The sequence below is a fragment of the Malurus melanocephalus genome, unplaced genomic scaffold, assembly GCF_030028575.1.
Source record: "Malurus melanocephalus ecotype Western Australia unplaced genomic scaffold, MMel_1.1 scaffold_53, whole genome shotgun sequence".
NCBI classification, from domain to species: Eukaryota; Metazoa; Chordata; class Aves; order Passeriformes; family Maluridae; genus Malurus; species Malurus melanocephalus.
In genome coordinates, this window is record NW_026623285.1 from 1483025 (window position 1) to 1504074 (window position 21050).

The window sequence follows — 21050 nt, forward strand, 5'->3', positions numbered from 1 at the left end:
AAACCCTTTGCATGTAGTGCTACTCTAACAGCTTGACTATTTCCAGGAAGCAGAAGTCTCAGATTCCAGACACACGCTGCTCTGCCAAGAGCCAGAGGCATCTGAGTCATATAAAGGTTTCCTACAGGTGCTCCAAATAACTACATAGAGAACAACACCAATTCTCTAGAGACACAGATTTACCCTCTATTATGCTACAGTGAAATAAAAACAAAAGTGGACCATCATCAGTTTTTATCAGAGTGAAAAATGCTCGTTAGAAAACGTCATGTTATACTTTTCTGCATAATTTAGTTCTTTTAATTTTATTTTCATCAGATATGATGTGCACTGAGTGCTTCATGGGGAACTGGTTCTSCAAATTCCCATAGTATGACTTGATTTGACTAGTACTTTTGGTGTCTCACTTTCAAAACTGAGCCAAAATATTTTGTGAAAAGTGATTAAAAATATATATTTTACTAAAATGAATGCATAGAACAGATGGCAAGTGAACTTCAAACACAAATACAGTTTCTAGAGCTTAGAGTGCTTCTGCCAACTTCAGCACTATTTTTAGCATAAATTGAAAACAAGGCTCTTTTAACTAAACATTTTGGCAGTCGCAGTATTGATTCAATTAATCTCAAACAGAGAAATGCCAAAAACTGTATTAAGTCAGAATTTTTAACAAAGTTCAGACTTTTATACCSTTAGTGGAATATTAGTCTTATAAAAAATGAATCCAATTTGTATGCAAATTGCCTTCGTTTTCAAGTTTCTTCCCAATTCTAAGATCTAGAACAGATCACTGAATGTGACTACAGCTTTTTAGTTTTGTTTAAACTGCTCAGATAAAGAGTCAAATATTTCAAATTGAAAGAAAAAGAGGCAGCAGTGTCTAAGACATTTCTACAGAGTTCTTCAATTTAAGAATAAAATATATACAATAAATGTCTAATAACTWAATAAAAATAAAATTTGAGGAAGGATCAGTGGACTGGATACAAATGTAATTGTACATTTTTGGTCATAAGAACAGTATGGACTTTCTTATCCATAAATCAACAACATACTTAACTGTAAAAGTCAGAAACCTGTTAAATCAGGTAACACATCACACATGAGAATTAAGTATTTTCCCTTACAATTAATTTTGTGTCTTTCACTTTCATGTTACCCACTTCTAAAAATCTACATTTCTTTTCAGTCTATATAGACACAAAAGATGCTTTTGTCAGCAAGTTTACTGACCTGACAGGCCGTACTAGAAGGCTTCTTTTTAGGAGGATGCAAGAAAGTCCTCAAATTCATCAATCTGGTTGCAAAATATGTATGCACTTTCTGAGAGATATGTGCATGGATGAATGTTTTAAGGAGCCTGGTTCTACTTGTACATATGCTCTTCAATTACATTTTATTCTTACTCTTTTAAATYTACGTGCTTTATCCTTATGGTAGGCAGGACTCTGTACAACAAACAAGAGTTTACAAGTTGCTTAGTGAAAACAGCTAGTTACTACATGCAAAGTCAGTGGAACTTCAGGAACATTACATGATGAAAGAAAGTGGAGAGAAAAGTATGCCCACAACACATACTTGTGGAACAACTCACAAGCTGAAGGAGATGCTGTTTGAGAGACCAGAGTCAAGTATCATTATGACCTGCAGGAAATACATGAATTTTGAAAGTGTTAGTCCACTTCTTTCAGCCTCCAAAAGTACTTCTGAATACCTCTGAAAACATGCCAGGTCACAACTCACAAGATTCTTGAAACCAGCTGATATAGTATAATAACTATTATACCATGATAACATGAATATATACCAKGACAGTATGAATCAATCTTCAGCTTCCCTTTCAACTACAACAAAGATTATTTTATTTACAGTTTAAAAATGAAGTAACTGCTACCACAAAACCAAGAATATAAATATGGAGTTTAAATACATACAGTAGTTTTTATTCTTCCTAGTTTGTTTCAGTGTAGTTTCCACATTTCTGCTTCCACTCCTCCTTTTTTTCCTTAAATATATTATTCTTTTTTCACCTTATAGGTTGAGATATTTCTTCTTTTTCTGGAGAGGGCGGAACTGACAATCATTGCCTTCTGAGTTGTCAATACTTTCCAAATTTTCCATTTTCAAGTGTCTAGGTGTGCACAGAGGTATGAAAATGGGCACAATAGTTGACCTCCCTCAGCTGCTGCCATCGTTTTGTTACACTAGGAGCTGGCCAAGAATCAGACTGCTGATCTCCATGTGGGTCCTTTGTTCTACACCTACAAAATCACGCCTAATTTGTCCAGTCCTAAAGTAAGAATGACACAACCAAATAAAGTTTAGCACACACTTCTTGAACTCTGGAAACTATACCAGCAACTCATACCAATGAATCACATTCCCTCAAATATTTTGAAAGCAAGCGCAGGCTCCTATTTCTCATAATCTTTTTATATTCCTGCATGCAGCAAATGCACATTAATTTGGCAAAATGTATCCTTGCTTGCAGAAAACAATGATATAACTTCCATTTTATTGAAAAGTATTGAAAACCAAGGTGTAAGTGTTTGCAAGATTCACCATTTATACATAGTTCTATGACCGGAACCAGAGATATRTCATGAGAATTTTAAAAAAGGCAATATATCCTTAAGAATCAAATGTACTCCAATAAAAAGAATGAAAAAGAATAATTTTCACAGAAATCAGAAGAAGTTATGCAGTAACAATTACAGRCTAAATAAATCAAATCATCCATTTTGCTAGAGATAATAAAATCTCATTTTTGTTAATAATTTGTTGAATTGGAAAAGAAATTCAGAATCAAATTACTAATGAAGAAAGTAAATAGACTAGCATTTTCTTGACCTTCAAATTAAGCAAAGCAGTAAATGTAAACTCTGCTCTTTGTAGGCAACTCTCATGCTTATTAGAGAGTCAGAGCCTCGGGAAGTTATTAAATCTTCAAATACATGCTCTCCCAAAGTCAGATACTTTTGCAATGAAACAAMCATCCCACCTAATTTCATGTTWGTAWTTTCCTTAMTAAAAKRATATTTTACTTTCCCACACTCAGCWCTGTTAGACAGTGAGGAGAAGAGGAAAACTGTATTTTATCTTCTGCAACAGTGCTGAGGTGCAATAAAAAAATGCAAATTATTGTCATACAATTTTTAAACTCCAATGATGTGACTGTTTACAAAATCTTGGCAATCTTTGGGAAGTTTCAAGTTGCACTGTCCCTTTCAGTTGAACTGTTATGGCTGCATAACTTGATTTAAATGGGCATAAGAAATGTATGAACTTGTTGTGCCTTGTTATAACATTACTTGCCTAATAYGACTTACATACTTTCACTTTCTCAGGAGACACACTGCAGTCTACACATTTGAACCTCCTTGTCCAGAAACAGACAGTTCTTCAACCCCTGCAAAAAGTGAAGCTTTGCACAGGCTTTTTTGACCCCACACTGTGACCCTCATACCAGCATCCACAGGCTATAGGTCATGACCTCAAGAATTAGCATCATGGAAATAAGAGCCCTTCCAGGTTTAGTTACAGAACAGAACACTGTAGCAACAAACCTCTCAGTCTTCTCTAAACTGAACTCTGCAGCTTTGTTTAAACTCCCCTAGAAGACAATAGATAACCCACACTTCAGTTTTCATTACTCGCACACTAAATCATCTCCTCTCCAGCTAAAGGTCTGAGCTCCCGCTGCACTATGAAAACATTCATTCAGTGTGGATCGAAAGCCAATATCATATTGCCACGAGATGAWCCTATTAAAAGGTTAAAGAAACATCACTATGGCATTGAAGACTTTTGCAACGTTAAGAAAAAAAGGCTGAAATAAGTAATCCCTGTTAAAATTTTATCTCCTGAACAGACTACTTCGCATACACTTCCTCTGTAAAAGAAAAAAAAAACACATCACATGGTCTTTCGCAAGGCTGCACTATTGCTAATACAGCTCTATTCATTTTAAATKTATAATAAATAAGCTCCACAGCAAGCTCCATTAGTATGAAATCCTGAAGCACATTCCAGATTGCTGTTTCCATCAGCAAGGGCTGTGCGATGCTCGGCTGTCGGGAGCGGCAGCGGCGGATCCGCGCTCCCCGGGCAGCCGTTCCCCGATGCCGCAGCAGGGGGCGCCAGCGCCCTCGGCCTCGCGGGGCCGCGGGAACAGCGCGGGGGAACCGCGGGAAAGGGGCACCGCACTCACCTTTCTCCGCGAATTCGTGCGGGAAACTGCGGAAAAAGAAGAAAAAAACATCATAAAGCAAACTTGCAAACCAGGACACGGCACAGAACAACAACCACAGTTTTCAACAAGTTCATAGTTGAAACTTAGCGCTGCAAATTTTCCTCAAAAATTCTGAAGTCTCTATCTTTGGCTGAAATTATTTACTCAGTTTTCCTTTAGCCTTTGYAGCTGAGAGAATCCCCAGTCACTTGAACAAAACTAAATCCAGACTGAGCAACCTTTTCTAGGAATATACATCTACTGAGATACCTTAAGGTATAAAACTACACAAAAGCATCATCAATTTTACTAAACATTCTAAATGTTAACGTATTTCTAAAAGTTTTGTGCACAAGTAAAAYCATTAAGCATATTTCAAAATAAACCAGTAATTCAATAGGGGGAAAAAAAACCACAAATAGTGGGTATAGCTGCAGTAAATTTGCATAAATTCAAATGAAAATGTATCAATAATTAACCAGAAATATAAAAAATTGACCCATGCCTAAATAAAAATTTCTTTTCAAATAAGGAGATCTCAACTCATATAATGCCTAGAAAACCCCAAAAGTTTTATCATCCCAGAGGGAAAACATACTTTTATACACTGTTTCTTCAGAGATAAATCTTGATATCTCAGAAACAAAAATAATCACAGGATGCAGTTTGATGATACAAATTATCAGGACAGAGTTATGTAGACTGGCATTCAACAAGCATTCATGGGCTCTGAACGAGCTAGCCAATAAAATGCAGCTGCCAATATAWTTTTTATGAACAATAAACAGTAGTAAGGGTATCAGATTAGTCAATAAGGAGATGCTGGCAAGAAACAAGCAGAAGAGAAAGGAACGGTCTAGAGATAAGAAACTGAGAAAGGCAAACAGAGATAAAAGGCCAGATCTAAGAAATCCAGAGTAGCAAGCAGCAGTAATAGACCCAGCCCAACATGTGGGATGTTAAAATCAAAGATGACTACAATGTGCGTGTATTTTGTAGCCTGCATGAAAAGCAAAACACTGTTAACAGTGAATAATATTAMAGGAAATGAGGAAGGAATTAGAAATTAAAATAAGATGTGAAACCATCAGGTCACGCAAGTGAATATTAAAGGATTCAGTGTCAATATGTTTATAATTCCAGGTTCTCTCCCTCTGATACTTTATCATCCAAAAAAAGCATCACTAAGTCAAGAAAATAGTCAGTAGTGCTGTATCTGCAAGTCATCTGCACAGTCACAGTTAACTCAATAACCCAGAACCGAAAGCACAGGAAAGAAAAAAAAAAAATAAAATCCTTTCTTAAATGAGAGGATGGAGGACAGTTAGTTCCCTAAGCATTTACAGCCTGAATGRAAGGAACCCAAACCTTCACCTACAAGATTTTGGGACACATCTCATGTCTCCCTCCAGTTAGCACCATACAAAGAATGTTGCCCTCACCAGATGATCATGCTGTCATTAAAATGGTAAACAAATTGCCACAGGGGCAGAAKCATGCCATCAATGGAATGCTTAGGAGATATCACACAGGAGTGATCAGTAGAAAAACACTTTGAAAACAACAATGAGTAAAGTACAGCAAATACTAGGCTATATCCTAGTTGATAAGAGCTGTAAGTAAAGAGATTTTTCAAATAAAATTGCTATGAAACTATAGCTAAACTTCTTCAGATAAATTGCTGACTGAAATTAACACACCATAGAACTCTCTCAAATCAGCCTTGATATTAAAACAAAAATACCCACAGCCCTCTGCTTTTTTTGGTCATAGCACTTTGCTTAAACAAACTTATGATCTACCAATAGTTTTCAGTTATGCTTCAGTTCTCTATTACAGAGCTAAACAACAGAATATGTAGTAAAGCAAAGTCAGCATTGAATTACTCTGTCTTACACCAGCTGAGTATGGTGATAGGAAGCTCATTCATATCCTCAATGCATTATATTTCTTGTATTTTAATGAATCTTACCAAAGCAGAGGTGAAGGCAAGCTCTACCCAACTAGCTTGCAATCAGGTTTCAGAATATGAAGCAATTAAAATGGGACAAATCATTCTGATCCCATTTCTCACAAAATTGTAGCAGTTTTGAGAAGACTTGAACCCATGCGGATGTTTTTGAAAAAAAAAGCAGGATTCACATAGTTTTTTAATTGTTAATATGGTTAACGCTTATTAGAAGATTGCAAAAAACTTCAAGCTATCAGTAAGTGACTTTATAACATATTAAAGCCGTGAAGTTCACTTACCTTGCCTTAACATCCTTTATCTTCTTAAGAAGAACTTCCCTTCTTTCTTTTGCTTTCTTGGATAGATTTTCTCCTTTTAGTGTTTGGAAAACAAATGTTTCAACATCTAAATAAAGAAGAAAAATAAACACAGCTTAAAAAAGACAAAATACTGCTGTAATGAGTTTGTCCTCATAGTACTGTGAAAAAAACCCAAGAAAATTATTTTTAGCCCTACTCACAGCATAGTTAACAGACATTTTAGATTCTAAATGGGATACATTTGTTCTCCATCTACTTATGCTTAGCACAGCAAATCCTATGGTGACATTTGATTCTTGCACACTTAATTATGCTACGTAAGTCCTAATAAATTGCAGTCCTATAACAATTACTTTCCATCACCTAAAGTAAAAGACAAAGCTAAAACATGGAAATGGCCTTTATGCATATATTACTGCCATGTTATTTCAGAAGTTCAAGTTCCCAAGATGGTTGTGTAATTTATTATTTCAGCAGTAAYACTTACCCAGATACTAACATAGCTCACTAACTGGTTATAGTGTTTTCAAGTGTTCTCACATTGCCTCTGAAATCACTGACTGACTAAAGATTCCTATCCAAAGCAATCCTGAAAACAATTAGGTAGGCACAATAATAATATCAAAGGAGTCAAGATCAACAGTCTACTTGAAATTAAGCACACCCACACTTGTAGAATCATAAAGACTCTAGCCTGCACTGTAATTTTTCATTCTTATACTGATTATACATTTCTACAGTCATGCAGAAACTAAGTGTTCCATAAAAGTTAGCACAGTTCCTTCAAAATAGCAAATGTCCATTCCATAGGACAAAAAGAATGCAATGTCTGAGAATTTGTGTGAGTGTAACTCTCCTGTAGTATGTTTTCTTCATTAACAAAACAATGGCAAAAAAAAAAACTCTGAAAGTTTCTTATAGTTACCAATCAACATATATTTATCCTAAAAACAGGAAAAAATCCTGTTTGTTAACATAAATGTCTCACTTGCACAAGTAAGAACTGCTCATTGAGTAAGAGAAAGCATTTGTAAGTAACAAAACACCTTCCTACAGTGCCTGCCCACCCCCATACACACACACACACACACATATATATATATCTTGGCTCACTCTGTGTAGCTGCAAACGCACATGGATAGTACTATTTTAATCCTCTAACTTTTCCAATCAGATGAGACATTCCATTTTAATACAGAAATATAAATAACACCCAAATAAATACACAACTGTCTGTATATGAAAGTTTACGGGAATATTTACTGCAGCATTCCTAAATGAAAAACTTAATTGCCTGCTTTTTTCTTTATAAAACAAACTTATCACATTTTGTATCACAGGCTGCAAGAAAACAAGTCAAAAGGTACCCTTTGAGAACACTAGCATAGCTATTACAAAAACAGTTGTTCTTTGCAAATAATTTACTAGATTATTATTCGGGTATTAAGATTACTGTCCTCGTAGAGTGCAGCAAAAACATTCCTTTTTTTTATAGCATTTTAGACTTCTGAAGAATTATATTGATCCCCTCCCCATAAGACAGAGAATCTTCCCCATTACATTTTCCAAAGCAATACTGAATGAGGGAGATCTTCACTCAGTTCTGTGGCATTCCTTCTTTAAAAGGACAGAAGGAAAGGCACTTAACATATATTAATGAATCCTCCAGACATACCCCCAACAGCCTCTATGCTGTACACCAAGGATGCCTAGAAAGATTTTGTCCTCACCCACAGGAAAACTACACATTCTGATCATTTCAGTGATTGGAATTGCCAGTCAAGATGGCAGATGAGAACCCACAGAATTCAGTGATATTGACCAACTACAAAATTTAGGTCAAAAATACTGAAACTTCTATTTAGAGCRAAAATCAAAACCATCAACAGTTTTTCTCTCAATGAAAAACCAAACAGGATTTTCCAGTACAAAACAAACTTTCACTTGGAGAGGAACAGCCTGATTAAATATTGATTACTCCRTACTTTTATATATTTATTTTAAAAAATTATATAGCAGCTTCAAAGTTCTACCTAGGTACCAATATACAAAAATTTAAAGGAATTAGTCACATTTAYAAATCAGTAACCTTTGGACACTAAGTAATCAAAAACTTGGCTGCAGAAGTCTTCATTTAAACTCAGTGGGCTCCTTTATTTCTTGTAAAAGTTCAAAACCCAGGTGACAATTCTGCCATCTAAGATTTTGACTGACTGTCAAAGCTCTACTGAAATACAACCATTGAAACAACACAGTTAAGGAGTATGTGGGGAAGAGAAACCAAGTTGAWTATTATAAACAAGGATTAGCATTTCTGGCTTAAAATACACTGCAGATACAAAAATTCGCGGACTAACTATATTGCTGCCAGATTTTGTTCTTTTCCAGAAAACTTGGACACCAAAAGCAGAAATAATAGAGGATTTTCAACCATGGAAGGACAGGGCAGAAGCAGATGCTCCATTCATTCTCAGTATAAGTAGAGTTGGAGGACAGATGCAGAAAGTAAGCAAGCATAAACAACTTTGTCATTTCTAAACAGCAGTAGTTACAAAGAAGACATCCCTGGGACGGCTTCCCTCTCCCATGCGATTGTGAAACAAGTTCTGTGAACTTAGGTGTATTCACAATCAGGGTGCACTGTTTYCATCATGGAAGACTATTATTTCCATATGTCCAGAGACACCATGGCTTGATACATCACAACCCCAAAGTATGAAGACAGACCTGACATACACATGATACTAAAGAAGCAGTTTACTTGAACATGACATCTTACTGTATCATAGATTTTTCTTATCTACTCACAATTACACAGTATGTTATATATCTTGCTCAAGATATGTTCTAATCCACTGTTGTAAATCCATCCAGGACGTGCCAGATGCACAAGATGAGTAACATCCTAAGCTTCTCTGGACAAGAAGCCAGCAAGTCATCTAACTTRTGATCATGTCTTCACTACCTGTACTTACACACWGTGGAGGAATACRGACTGCCTTAACATAAGGAAATGTTCCTGTAACTTTTCTGACCTTCCACAAAGTGATTTACCTAGGAATGAGAACAGAACTCGGGACTCAGTATAACAGATCCAACTTTCATACTGTAAACTTCAAAGAGAGGCAGCAAAATCTACCCATTTCTCCCCARTCTTCTAATCACCTACTTGCTCTTCCCTCTGCAGGATGATCCACAATTTSGTCTCTCCTGTATTAGTTTAATGCTACACAGAAAATGAAACTACTAGTCACCAGCACTTGASTGTAGACCCATTTCATGCTTCAGCAGCAGCTGATCCATCAAGAAATATAAAAAGGAATAAAAGATAAACTCCAAAAAGAAAACCTCTTTGAACAGATTTCTGATCTAAAAGCACTTTAACTAAGCAGTTACCCCAGAGTAAAAAAAAATACCAAATTACATATTTCCGTAAATTGTTTATAACAAACTGATACTGTAGTATCATACATTGCAGGCATTAAGCTGTTCCCACTGAAAACATGAAAACAGAAAAAAATTTAAAACCATTAAAACAAATAATCAAAAACAAAGACAAATATACTGTAGAACTTCATTACCACATCTTTTCTTAAGACTGTGTGTTAGACTGCTTGATAGCTTAAATACCCCTACTTGTTGCTCTGTTTCTTAAAGCTCATTATGTTAATTTTCTTTCACCATACACCTGAGAAATTATTTGCCTGCACGAATTAACTTTAGTTCATTCCTGCAGGCAAACTGAAAGATCCCATTGATACAATGCACACCCAAATTGCCCTGCCAATACAGGTTACAAACTATCCCAAAAGGTAAGTCACGCCAGTCTAGCTCTGTCCACTTCAACCAGTTCATATAGTTCTAAACTTAAGTGCCAGTTCACAGAACACTCAAAAGTTAAAAGCCATTTTAATTTCATTTTCATCTWCAGTCCTTTTACAAGAAGAAAAGCTAAGAGTTTCATGCAATTTTGTATTTCATTGTTAAAACAGTTTATGGTTCTCGTTACTTCGATGATTATAAACAGACAACACTGCAAGATTCTAATTGTTTTAACGTCTTTGGAGCTATTTTCTTTAATGAAGGYTGAAACCATACAGATGGAATTTTTCAAGAACATTGTAAATTTCTAGCCCAAAGCAAGTGCTGTGTTAAACAGTGCTAAGCATAACAAATCATAGCACATTCGTTGTTTACAGGGTTTAATATTGTAAATGTAAGTCACACTTAATAAACAAACATACTTAGGACAGAACTACCTCAATTTTATGTCATGGTGGGCCAAGCAGATTCTCATAGAGACACTCATAGACTATGTGCTGGGTCATTCTTTCTCCCCTACTCCAGCAGAAAACCAAGAAGTTGTCCAGCCACATCATCAAGTTAGTCACTCCATCATCATACCAGACACATCAACTGATGAACTGACACCATTGAAATGACAAGAGAAGAATCAGAAAGCAGCAATGAGGTAGGAGTTTCCAAGCACATGGCAGGGCACACAGGCAGCTCCACCTCCATGGCCCAAGGAGAAGGCAGGCCTGTTTCGAGGCTGGACACGCATCCATTGCATGACGAGGGACATTTGCATGCGATAACCTGGCAGCTGTACTGCCACTCACACAAGAAGACAAAAGCAGGTCAGCAGAACCATACTTCCAGCCAGCAGCCTTTTCCCAGCTCTCTCCTCCAYCTCAAGGACCRAAGAGCYARCAGCTGGCTGCCAGCCAGAGAATTSGGACAGRCAGGTCAGAGAATTTTGGGAKATAGCTGCAAGCTAGGCACATTTGTTACACACACACTGTCCAAAGGTGAACAACATTAAACAGACTGCCATGGATCTTTCAGCTTTACACGAGCTGGCATTAGAAAGCAATTAATTAATTTGATTTCACATTTTCATGCAATTTGTTAATAGGGAGCAAGTCAGAAGACAAACTACCAGGAATATCTGTCACTGCCCGTTCTCTTAAGTAAAGAAATATTCAAGGATTTTGCTTTTGGTCTCCCCCTGCTTTTGCAAGTATATTTTAAAGTCTCTCTCCAGAGTTTGCTAAATTGCCTTTTAAATATATATACACTTAWTCAGAATCAGAATATATGATGTAAAATAAAAGTGACAAAACTTCAAAATGTCTAAAAATACCACATTTACCCAGCCTAACAAGAAGGTGAAAAAGGTGATTTTGCCTTTCCAGGGCAAAATCCTGGAAAGGACTGCCTTTAAAAACTGCTGTACCTTAAATCCCCATAAGTAWGGTTATTTTGCAGTGTTGACACATACAAAGTAAGTATTGAAAAAAATGTTGATGCTCAACAGTTTCATTAGTGATTTAAAAAGCAGACATACACACAAACTGCTAAGATTCCTAAAATGAAGTAAAGAGATAAGGCATCTCTTTTAAAAGATTTAAAAAAAAATATAGTCAAGGACTATATATATCTATCCCTAATCTCATTGGCTGAGTAATTGAGCATCCTCTCTCTACATAAAAGAGGTGAGAAAAGATGAAGATGTAACATATTAAGCATATAATGAAGAAAAACCACACCAGTACAAATCATGATCAAGTTACAAAGTGATTCCAAATGAACTATAATAAAAAATGTTAAGGATTAACCTAAAGATTTACACTGTATGCCACATTATGGTGTGTCTATTGTGGTTTGTTGACATATGATTATGAAAGAAACGTAAACCCAGTCAGATGAGAAAGATAGACTCCATGTTAATTGAAAAAGACAAACTAAGTGAATAATGAGTATATAAAAAATAGCCTATGCCATTTTTATCACCCATATATGACACTTATTCCCAAATTTATGGCAGAGACAATTGAACTATGTTTCAAATCACTGGAGGTTATTTCTTACCAGGAGTCCCTCTGTGCATTTTTTTCACCTCACTGTTTCTATTCTTGTTCCATTACTATTGAAATACACACGTACTACCAAAGTTGTAAATATATGTCTACTTAAAAGATGTCTACAATAATCACCCTAGTTTATCTTGTACAGATGGATTCTTCAGCAAGAACTGGCATTTTTTTAATCCTTGGAAACATGGAAATAATRCTTTAAAAACAGAGTAATGCTTTTAAATTTGAACCAAGCAATAAAGAAAAGCTACGCCATACCTAGGAGGCTTTTTCTATGACAGGTGTGTAAGGAGCAAGTCCAGAAACAGCTGACATRGAAGATGAAAAAGGACAGTTGGGGATCAGGGTTAAATATAATCACTGTAGACCAAAAATWAAAGGGGAGCAACTCATGCACTACATCCCATGTCTTGCAGTTTTCTTGCCTTGCACTTCTCTGCAAGCTGTTTCCAAGATGAAACTGAACAAGTAGGTAAACAGTATTATTTTGAAAAAATAAAAAATCAGAGGAATCACACAGAAAAAGGTGATTTGGACAATAACTGAGTGTTTAAACAAACTGARTAATAAATACCTGGRTATAAATGATCTTTAGGGCAAGAACATTGGYTTCTATTTAATTTTTGGGTTTTGTTCAGTAGAACAAGGAAAATGGTTATTAGGACAGGACATCAGGTTCCATATAAACTASAGAAAATTTTATTCTATTTTCATAGGAAAAATATTTGTAACCTTTAAAATATGAATACATAAGATTCAAACAAGAAATAATTCCAAGTGTGAAAGGAAAATTGAACAACAAAGCAGAAGCATCCATACTATGGTCACAGGTGTCATGAACAGGGGTAAAGATATAAATGATACACATATCTAATGATCATGACACCATCAAAAACTGAAAAAAATAAAGAAGTCTTACCTCCAACTAAATCCTTATTACTGAAAAAAACTCAAGAAATTTTTCCAATCAAGATGACTGAAGCAACCAATCTGTTTTACGTTACAGAAGAAATAGGCCTTTGGGGAAGAAGCAGCCTCCAAATTCTTTYTCAGCTATGAACAAGCCAAAAATTATCGAATATGCATAAAAGATGAAGGAAAAATATAAATGAGCAGGCCTCCAACCATGGATGCCATGTAACCAGCAATAATTTGAGGCGACGAAAAGAAAAAGTAATACTCCACTTGGACGAACACCCACAAAAATATCACATAAACACAACAGAGGATACCTTTCCAAAAGAAGACAAAAGCTTCCAAATGAAGACAAGAGTGGGCTTCCTTCACTAAATTCTCAAGCATCATCTGGAAGTGCAGGGACATAGGTAAGGAATGAGGTAATTACATATACTGCCATACACCTCCCAGGTGTAAAGAGATAAGACAAAAACAAACTTACTTTCTCCTCCTACCAGGAGTTCAACTCATGACCAGAGGACCTTGTTTCTGTCTCCCAGTGTTTCCCGCCCACCACTTGAACAAGTCAGAGAAGACAGGATGGGATTGTGCAATCCCAATAATCCTCTGCAATAAGCCTATTGCCACACTGACCTTTCCCCTTCARCTTTACAGAAACAGCTTCCTCCTGTTTCCAACTACTGCAGTTAGCCCTGAGCTCAAGCTGTGCTTCTGCCTGGAACATTTCAGCGCCACTGATATGCAACTATAATGACCCTGCCAGCATGTGTGACAGAATTTGTTTTTATGTTAAAGATATAATATTGTTTAGGTTCAAAGTAAAGCACTCACAAGTCAGAAAGTTTCCTGTGCAACTTTAATTCATCCCCTGGTGTGTTTATTCCCATTATCACCATGTTTAACTGTAGGAGCACTTAGTATGTTTTCCAGTAGGACCCCTACTTGTTCAGCATAGTGGGTGGACGTACTCCAACCATCAATCAAGGGAAATCCATATGATCATTCCTCCACTTGTTGCAGAAGTTGGAAATCATAGGCAAAAGGGCCAACAAAAGGAGGAAGAGCAACAGAATACAGTATTTATGAGGTTTTGCACCTGTGGCAGCCTCTCTGCTATGTGAACATCAGACTAAAATACGGTGCTTGTCACCAGCCATTAGCTCCATGTTCTCAACTGACCCTGATATGAAGAAGTGCCTGGMACCTGCAATGGCCACTGAATATAGACATCCAACTCATATTATCTTCCAGAGAAAGCAACACAGAATGGAGGCAGGTGAATTTGAATTCTAGTTCTGTTCCACCATTGATTATATTTTGCAACCCCAATCACATCTTGTTTATTACACTAATTTTACCAATGGGAAAACAATATTCCCTCATCTGAAAGAGGTGCTGGATCAATAACTGTGAGCCATTAAAATAATACATTAAGAAGCACCCTCAAAGAAGAGCATRCAGAAATTAATAACTATCTACTCACTGTGCTCCTTGTATTGTGTAAGAGTTTCTTAATGAATAGTAAAGGTATCACAGAGCTCCCTTCCCTCCTCCATTACCATATATCTTCACTATACAAATAGTCTGAGTAAAAAAAATCAGAAGCCTACATAAAAGATTACCAGATCCTACACATATAAGTGAAAGAATTGCTCATACAGCCTGAATTACTCTCATTTCTAACTTTCATGCACTTGAGTGATAACCTTAAAAGCCAAGAGAGCTTAACACAACCTGTAAAAAGTAATGCCATATTTTATTTTTCAAAAATAAGCAGGTTATTTAATTTTAACATTGTATAACCCTACTGAAAGTAACARAAGTTGCAGACTATTAGTTACTACTGGAGATAATAAAGAAAAGATTTAAAGATCATTGGTAAATCATGCCATTGTCTTCTTAACTTCAGTTCTATAGAGAGCACTAAAGAAACCATTGCATTTTTTTCCAGAAAAGCTGAAGCTGTACACACTGTATAAATATTAGACACCTGTATAAAATTTAGGCTGCTGATCATAGTGACTCTGAAAGTATATATACACAACCCTCTTGAGGAAAARTAGCTGTTTCCAGTTTCACCTCAAAATAAAAACTTTTGTGTCTCTCTTTCCATGGCAGACTGGATAAAGATGGGGAGAAGGAAAGACAAGTAGAGTAAATCAGGTACCATGACTGAGAAAGAAAGCACAGTCTCAAATGATCCCATCCGCATCACATCCTCCTTCTCCAAAAAAATTCTTGAAGCACTCAAAACATTTAAGAGTTTGAAGATGAACGTCACTCAGTGAAACTAGGATCAAAACAAACACAGACACTCCTCATCTGACCATGAGTTACAGAATTGAGTTTTGCCACAGAAAATACCAAGATCTAGAAAGGCTCTCTAAGGGTAATGTTTATTATATCCTAATTAATTATTATATTATATATCTATATTATTATTATATTAATCTATTATATCCTAAATAATTAAGAATTTACTCCATTATATGAAATTATGAGAAGCTTTTCTTTATCTTTTTTTTTCCTGGTAGCCTTCCATGCAAATTTTAACTACAGCTGGTATGATCTGCAAGTAACATAGTTAGAAACTGCAGTTAGGAAACACTTAAGACAGTTGGCAGATGAGATGTGGTGAGAGCAGTATGTTTCAAGCTTTAGCTCTTACAGTCGAATTGTTAAAATACAGAATACTTTGTGAAGGTGATGAGCTGCACTAGACTCTAGTTGGTGTCCAGCCATGTAAGTGAGTGCTGAGCCTCAGAAGGAAGATTTCAAAAAGCATGGGTAATTTGAATGGCAAAGTCAGAGCTATACAAGTTCCTGTAGCACAAACAGAAGTTCTCAAAAGAGTGAGTCCCGCTGAAATTAAAATGGTTTCAAAATAGCAAACTTTTCGATAAAGATACCAAAAAAGCCAACCTTCAAGTATACAATTTATTTTAATTAACAACAACAAAACTATTTTTTGACTAAATATGAGTTCCTGAAGGTAAAAGACAACCACCCATATACAGAATTCTGTACTAGCACTATAACCTTTCACGGTGAGAAATTATCCCATTCCTACGCTCCAACGCATCTTGAGAGCGTGGACAGTCACGGTCAGAGGTGTGTGACTGATATGMCAACACGCCAGCAATTCAGTAACCCCGTCGTGCGCTTCTCAGCTGTTCAGCGGGGAAGTTCGTTACTTTTTTTCAGCTGATGCGGGCAGTCGGCCCTGCCGGCACACCCCGAAGGGAGAGACTTCCCCCGGATGGCTCGGCGGTCACCCGGCGGTCACACACCCGGCACGGAGTTCGGAGYCCCGAACACCTCACCCCGTGGGCACCTGGCAATGGGAAGGTGTCCGCTCCCGGGTGCGGACGGGGCTGCGGGCGCCCAGCCGGGAGCGGGGGCCAGCCCGCTCCTTCCTCCTTACAGGGAAGCGAGCCGGAGCGCTGCGGGTCCCCACGGACGGGCACGGGAGAGGAAGTAGCCGGGAAGGAGGAACTAGGGGGACGGGAGGGAAAGAACCCCCGAACCCGTGCGCTGGAAGCGATCGCCCAGTGCCCCTCGGGGAGCGCTCCGCCGGGGCCGTCGCTCCGGGGGCTACTGTCCCCGCTAACCCCGGCTCCCCCGGCCCGTCACACCCCCACCGGCCCGCCCCCCTCCGCCTCCCCTGCTCCCGCCCCCCGGGAACGAAGCCCTCYCTCCTGCCCTCACCTGCCAGGAGGCTGCACACGTCCTCGGGGACGCCAGGACCGTCGGACATAGTGCGGACGGCGGGGGCGGCCGGGGACAGCCGGCGGGCGGGGCTCCACGGCTCGGTCCGGCCCCGGCCCCGGCCCCGGCCCCGGCGGGGAGGAAGCGGAGGCCACGCCCCGCCGGCGGCAGCGGCACGGCCGGGAGCCGCGGGGGACGGGGCTTTGCATCGCGGGGGCGGGGTTTGGCAGCACCCGGGCGGGGTTTCCTGCCACGAAGGCGGTGCTTCGAACCGTGGGGCGGGGTCTCGTTGTATTAGGCGTGGCTTCAAGCTACAGGGGCGGTCTTTTCCACCTCCTTCCCCATCCGCCTCGCTCCCCCCGCGCCCTGGAGTCGCGCATGAGCTTCATCCCTTCTCCCCGCCATGTTTATAACCCGYCGTGAGGGCGCTGCCACGGCCATCCTGCGTGAGGGCATCGTGAGGGCATCGTGCGGGCATCGTGCGGGCTGTCCCTCCCGCCAGCACCAAACATGGTGCTCCGTTCGGTCCCCTGTTCGCGTCTCCGTCCCCAAGGCCACAAAGAGTTGGCTGCTGGATAAGAGTGCCCGGAGGCCGCTCTGTGACTGTCMCACCGATTGTCCCGCCCACCAAGCCTAGGGCTGGTGTTCCCCGTCCGACCTCAGCGGGGCTGGGCCAGTGGGTGTGGAGGGTGCAACTTTGGGAATTTAATTGCTTCACGATAGTCTCTTTTCAGAACAGCGWCCTAACCTTGTTTGTCTGGGCCCTCTGTCATTATCAGTGCAGGGTTTAGGATGGCAGACTGCAGCCCAGTCTTACGCCTCTGCCAGTGTCCCAGTGGTTACAGCTGGCAAAATCAAGCCATGGAACTTGAGGAAATGAGTGTAGTGGGAACGGGCCCGTTCCTATTGGTGTTTGTTGGAACAGGTGTGTGGGCAGARGCAAAAAGAAATGCTGTTCTAAGCAACACAGCTGGGCTGCTAGAAGGGCCGACTTTGCTGGGGTTTTGCTTATGGGGCAACTTTGGTATGTTTTCCTCACAAATCCCTAGTTGTATGTATTTGGAGCACATCGGTGATGTAATATATTTAGTGTAGAAACAGTCAAAGTAAACTTTCAGCATGTGTTTCTGTGACCTGGATGGTTTTGGCTGTATCAATGTTATTGCTGCAAATAGTGTTTGTGTTGGAGCTGTGGTTATGTTAGCACATCTGTATATCATACCAGTGTAGGAAAAACGAAAAGTTACATTTATGAAATTTTAGCTTTATACCAGTGTAATGATATTCACACTCGTTGCACAGCTGGTAGTACAGCTGTATCAGTCAGGTATTAAACAGCTTCGTAGTACTGCTTGGTCTGCAATGTAGATATGGTGTTATATTGTTCTCCTGACCTCTTGCATCTTTTTTAATCACATGAAGCAACTCATTTCAAATACATCTGCGTTTTCAAAGCCTTGCCGCTTTATTACCTGACTTTATGGCCAGCCTGGCTGAAACTCAAGCAGTGAACTACCTGACCTGTRTAATGTTGTGTAATGGTTTTTATGTTAGTTATTTAATTTCTATTTAACTATAATAAACATGCACAGGCATCTGGGTGCATATGTGTATAAATAGATCATGCCTCTTTATTTGTATAAATACCTACTACTCATCTGGTACAAGAATGTGTTTGATTAATTTTTCTGTAGTTGGCAAGGAAGGCTCTTTGGGCTTATGTTAAATTGCACGTTTCAGATGTGCAGYCTTGGGAAGCTGCCATAAGGAATAGGAAAATGGCTTGTAGTCTAATTTGCTTGCCCTTTTTCAGGTTAATCGTAATCCTGCTTTCTTGTGTTGACTTTATAGCACCATCCATTTCTGTTCCAGAAATATGTCACTTGAACTCTGTTGTAGCCTTTGTTTTGAGATCATTCTCCTGGTAATTTTTTCCATGTGTTTACCATTTGTGTAAACTTTTCCTGTGTTTCAGAACATAAGATGGGAAGAAATAACTTACCTTTATTATTTCCCATCCCCCTTACTCTAGTCACTCTGGCTTTTTCTACTTACTTTTTTTGTTAAAGACCTCCTTGTTGTTGCACTGAAGACCAGCCTGTCACACAGTCATCAAGATTTGTGACCCAGGCCTATTTTAAGCCTTGTTAAGTTCCAGATTTACTCATAGTTCCCTAATTTTTAAATCTACCACTAATAGGAAGCATAATTCAAAACAGACACCTTCCTGAAACAAGTCTGGCTTCAGTGCTGTTTCAGCCTGGTTTCTGAGGATTCCGTAGCTTGTGCCTCATCGAAACCAGACACACCACTTTGCCTAATCAGGCCCATGGATCAGGGGTTCTTCATGYGTGGGAAGCAACGCCACAGGGAACACACAGAATTTTATTATCCTTCTGTGTAGGGAGAGCGATGAAAACAGGGAGTACAGGAGGAAAAGCGTACCTGGATCTAAAGAGAGCATACAGCAATGCAGTTGTAGGAAGAATAAACTTTCCCATTGAGGAGCAGCGTCACTGCCACCTTGCCTCCCTGAAGAAACTTGCCTCYGTGAAGAAATGTGACATATCTGATATACTGGGAAATCCAGCATTTTTCCCTTAAATGTTCCATGCTTCTGCAGCCACACTTCTAAAATTTAGATTCTAGGAGATGAATGAAACAGGACTTGTGTGCAGCTGCTGCTTGTTTTGTGCATGTCCTTTAATAGAAAATTAATTGGGTTACASTGCATGCTCCCTGTACTGATCCCTGCACTATTTCACCCAGGCAGCAGTGGCCTTGTTGGGGATATTCTGTGTKCTCATCTGTTTATCCTGTTGGCTGTCTGTCTTCTTTTGCTGGACTCAAAACAAAACAGCTAGTCAATAGTCAGAATGGTTCTATTTTTTAATTATTTAATTACACTGAACAGTAGTTGGCAAAGATTTCTGGTATGCACATAGAGCTGTTAAATGGAAGGAGCACTGTCTTTCTTTACAGAATCACTTTCTTTATAAGAGCAAAAACTGGGTTTAAAAAAATCAGGAAATTATTGAATGACAGTGCTCTAAACATGGCACCTCTTTATGCTTTTGACTGTGGTTGCTGCACTGAAGAAAAGCAGTGGTGCCTCTAATGCTGGAAAAGCAGATTCAAACCCTTTTTCCTCTGGTGAAACACCATTAATGGTTTCTTAGGGTTTGCTGCTACTATTCAAGTTATAATTATTTCCTCACAGGCAGAGATACATTCAGGGAATCACAACAGTTGCTTTGAGAATAAGTTTACATATTAACTTYGAAGCATAAAGAAGAACTAATACTGCATGTAACAACTCATTATGATTTTGTGTATCCTCTTCTATTCAGAATCCATCTCCATGAAAACTTCCTGTTTTGCTGTCCTCTTGCAGGCATTTTATACAGAAACAAAAACCTTGAGGCATTGAAATAYTGTTTGCACAGTTGGGTTGCATTGACTGTATTGTGTTAGGATGTGGAAATATGTTCTTGCATTTAGAATTCGGCCTATGGAACTCAGCCCATCAAACATGAGCTGAACATGCTCTTCAGTTTATGGGATGATCAAAAATGGAACTAAAGTGTGCTCAGCAAGACTGTAAAAATTTTGAACACCAAGTGTTTCTTTCTTTATTAGTTTGTGTGCTGAAAAATTGCTACGCTGACTTCTTTTTCTACAGTTTGGGGGCTTTGGTGTCACTGTTTAGTGTTCTGAGATATAAAACTGATGCACTTTGCTTTGTGAAAGTAACCTACCATTTATGGAGTACTTCCTAGGTCTCTACTATCTTGCTCTCAGTGTTGCCTATTATTACTTTAAAACCTCAGTTTGAGTAATTCCCAATAGGTTTAAAAACACTTCTCAAGAAACACAAGTCATTCACTTCTGTCTTCATGTTTTTCCGAGCTGTAGAACCACAGAAAGGTGCTGTACTGAAAAGCTGTAAGAATGGTCCCCTAGATAATTTGCTATGTGCCCTATTGTAACTACCCATTCACAGCTTTCAGAGCTGTTGGGTTTGACACTGAAGTCATCAGCTT

At 38.8% G+C, this 21050-nt stretch overlaps 1 protein-coding gene across 1 annotated transcript in view; it reads right to left on the reverse strand.

The window, feature by feature from the left end:
• SKAP2 (src kinase associated phosphoprotein 2) overlaps positions 1–17159 on the reverse strand; it is a 117855-nt gene extending 100696 nt beyond the window's left edge. Inside the window, exons 1-3 of the mRNA XM_057365488.1 lie at positions 17008–17159; positions 6482–6587; positions 4211–4236 (exon numbers count right to left, since the gene is read on the reverse strand). Of these exons, the coding sequence (XP_057221471.1) occupies positions 4211–4236; positions 6482–6587; positions 17008–17056 (181 nt within the window). The 5' untranslated portion in view covers positions 17057–17159. The remainder of the gene's footprint in view (positions 1–4210; positions 4237–6481; positions 6588–17007) is intronic.
• Between the last annotated feature and the right edge of the window lie 3891 nt (positions 17160–21050).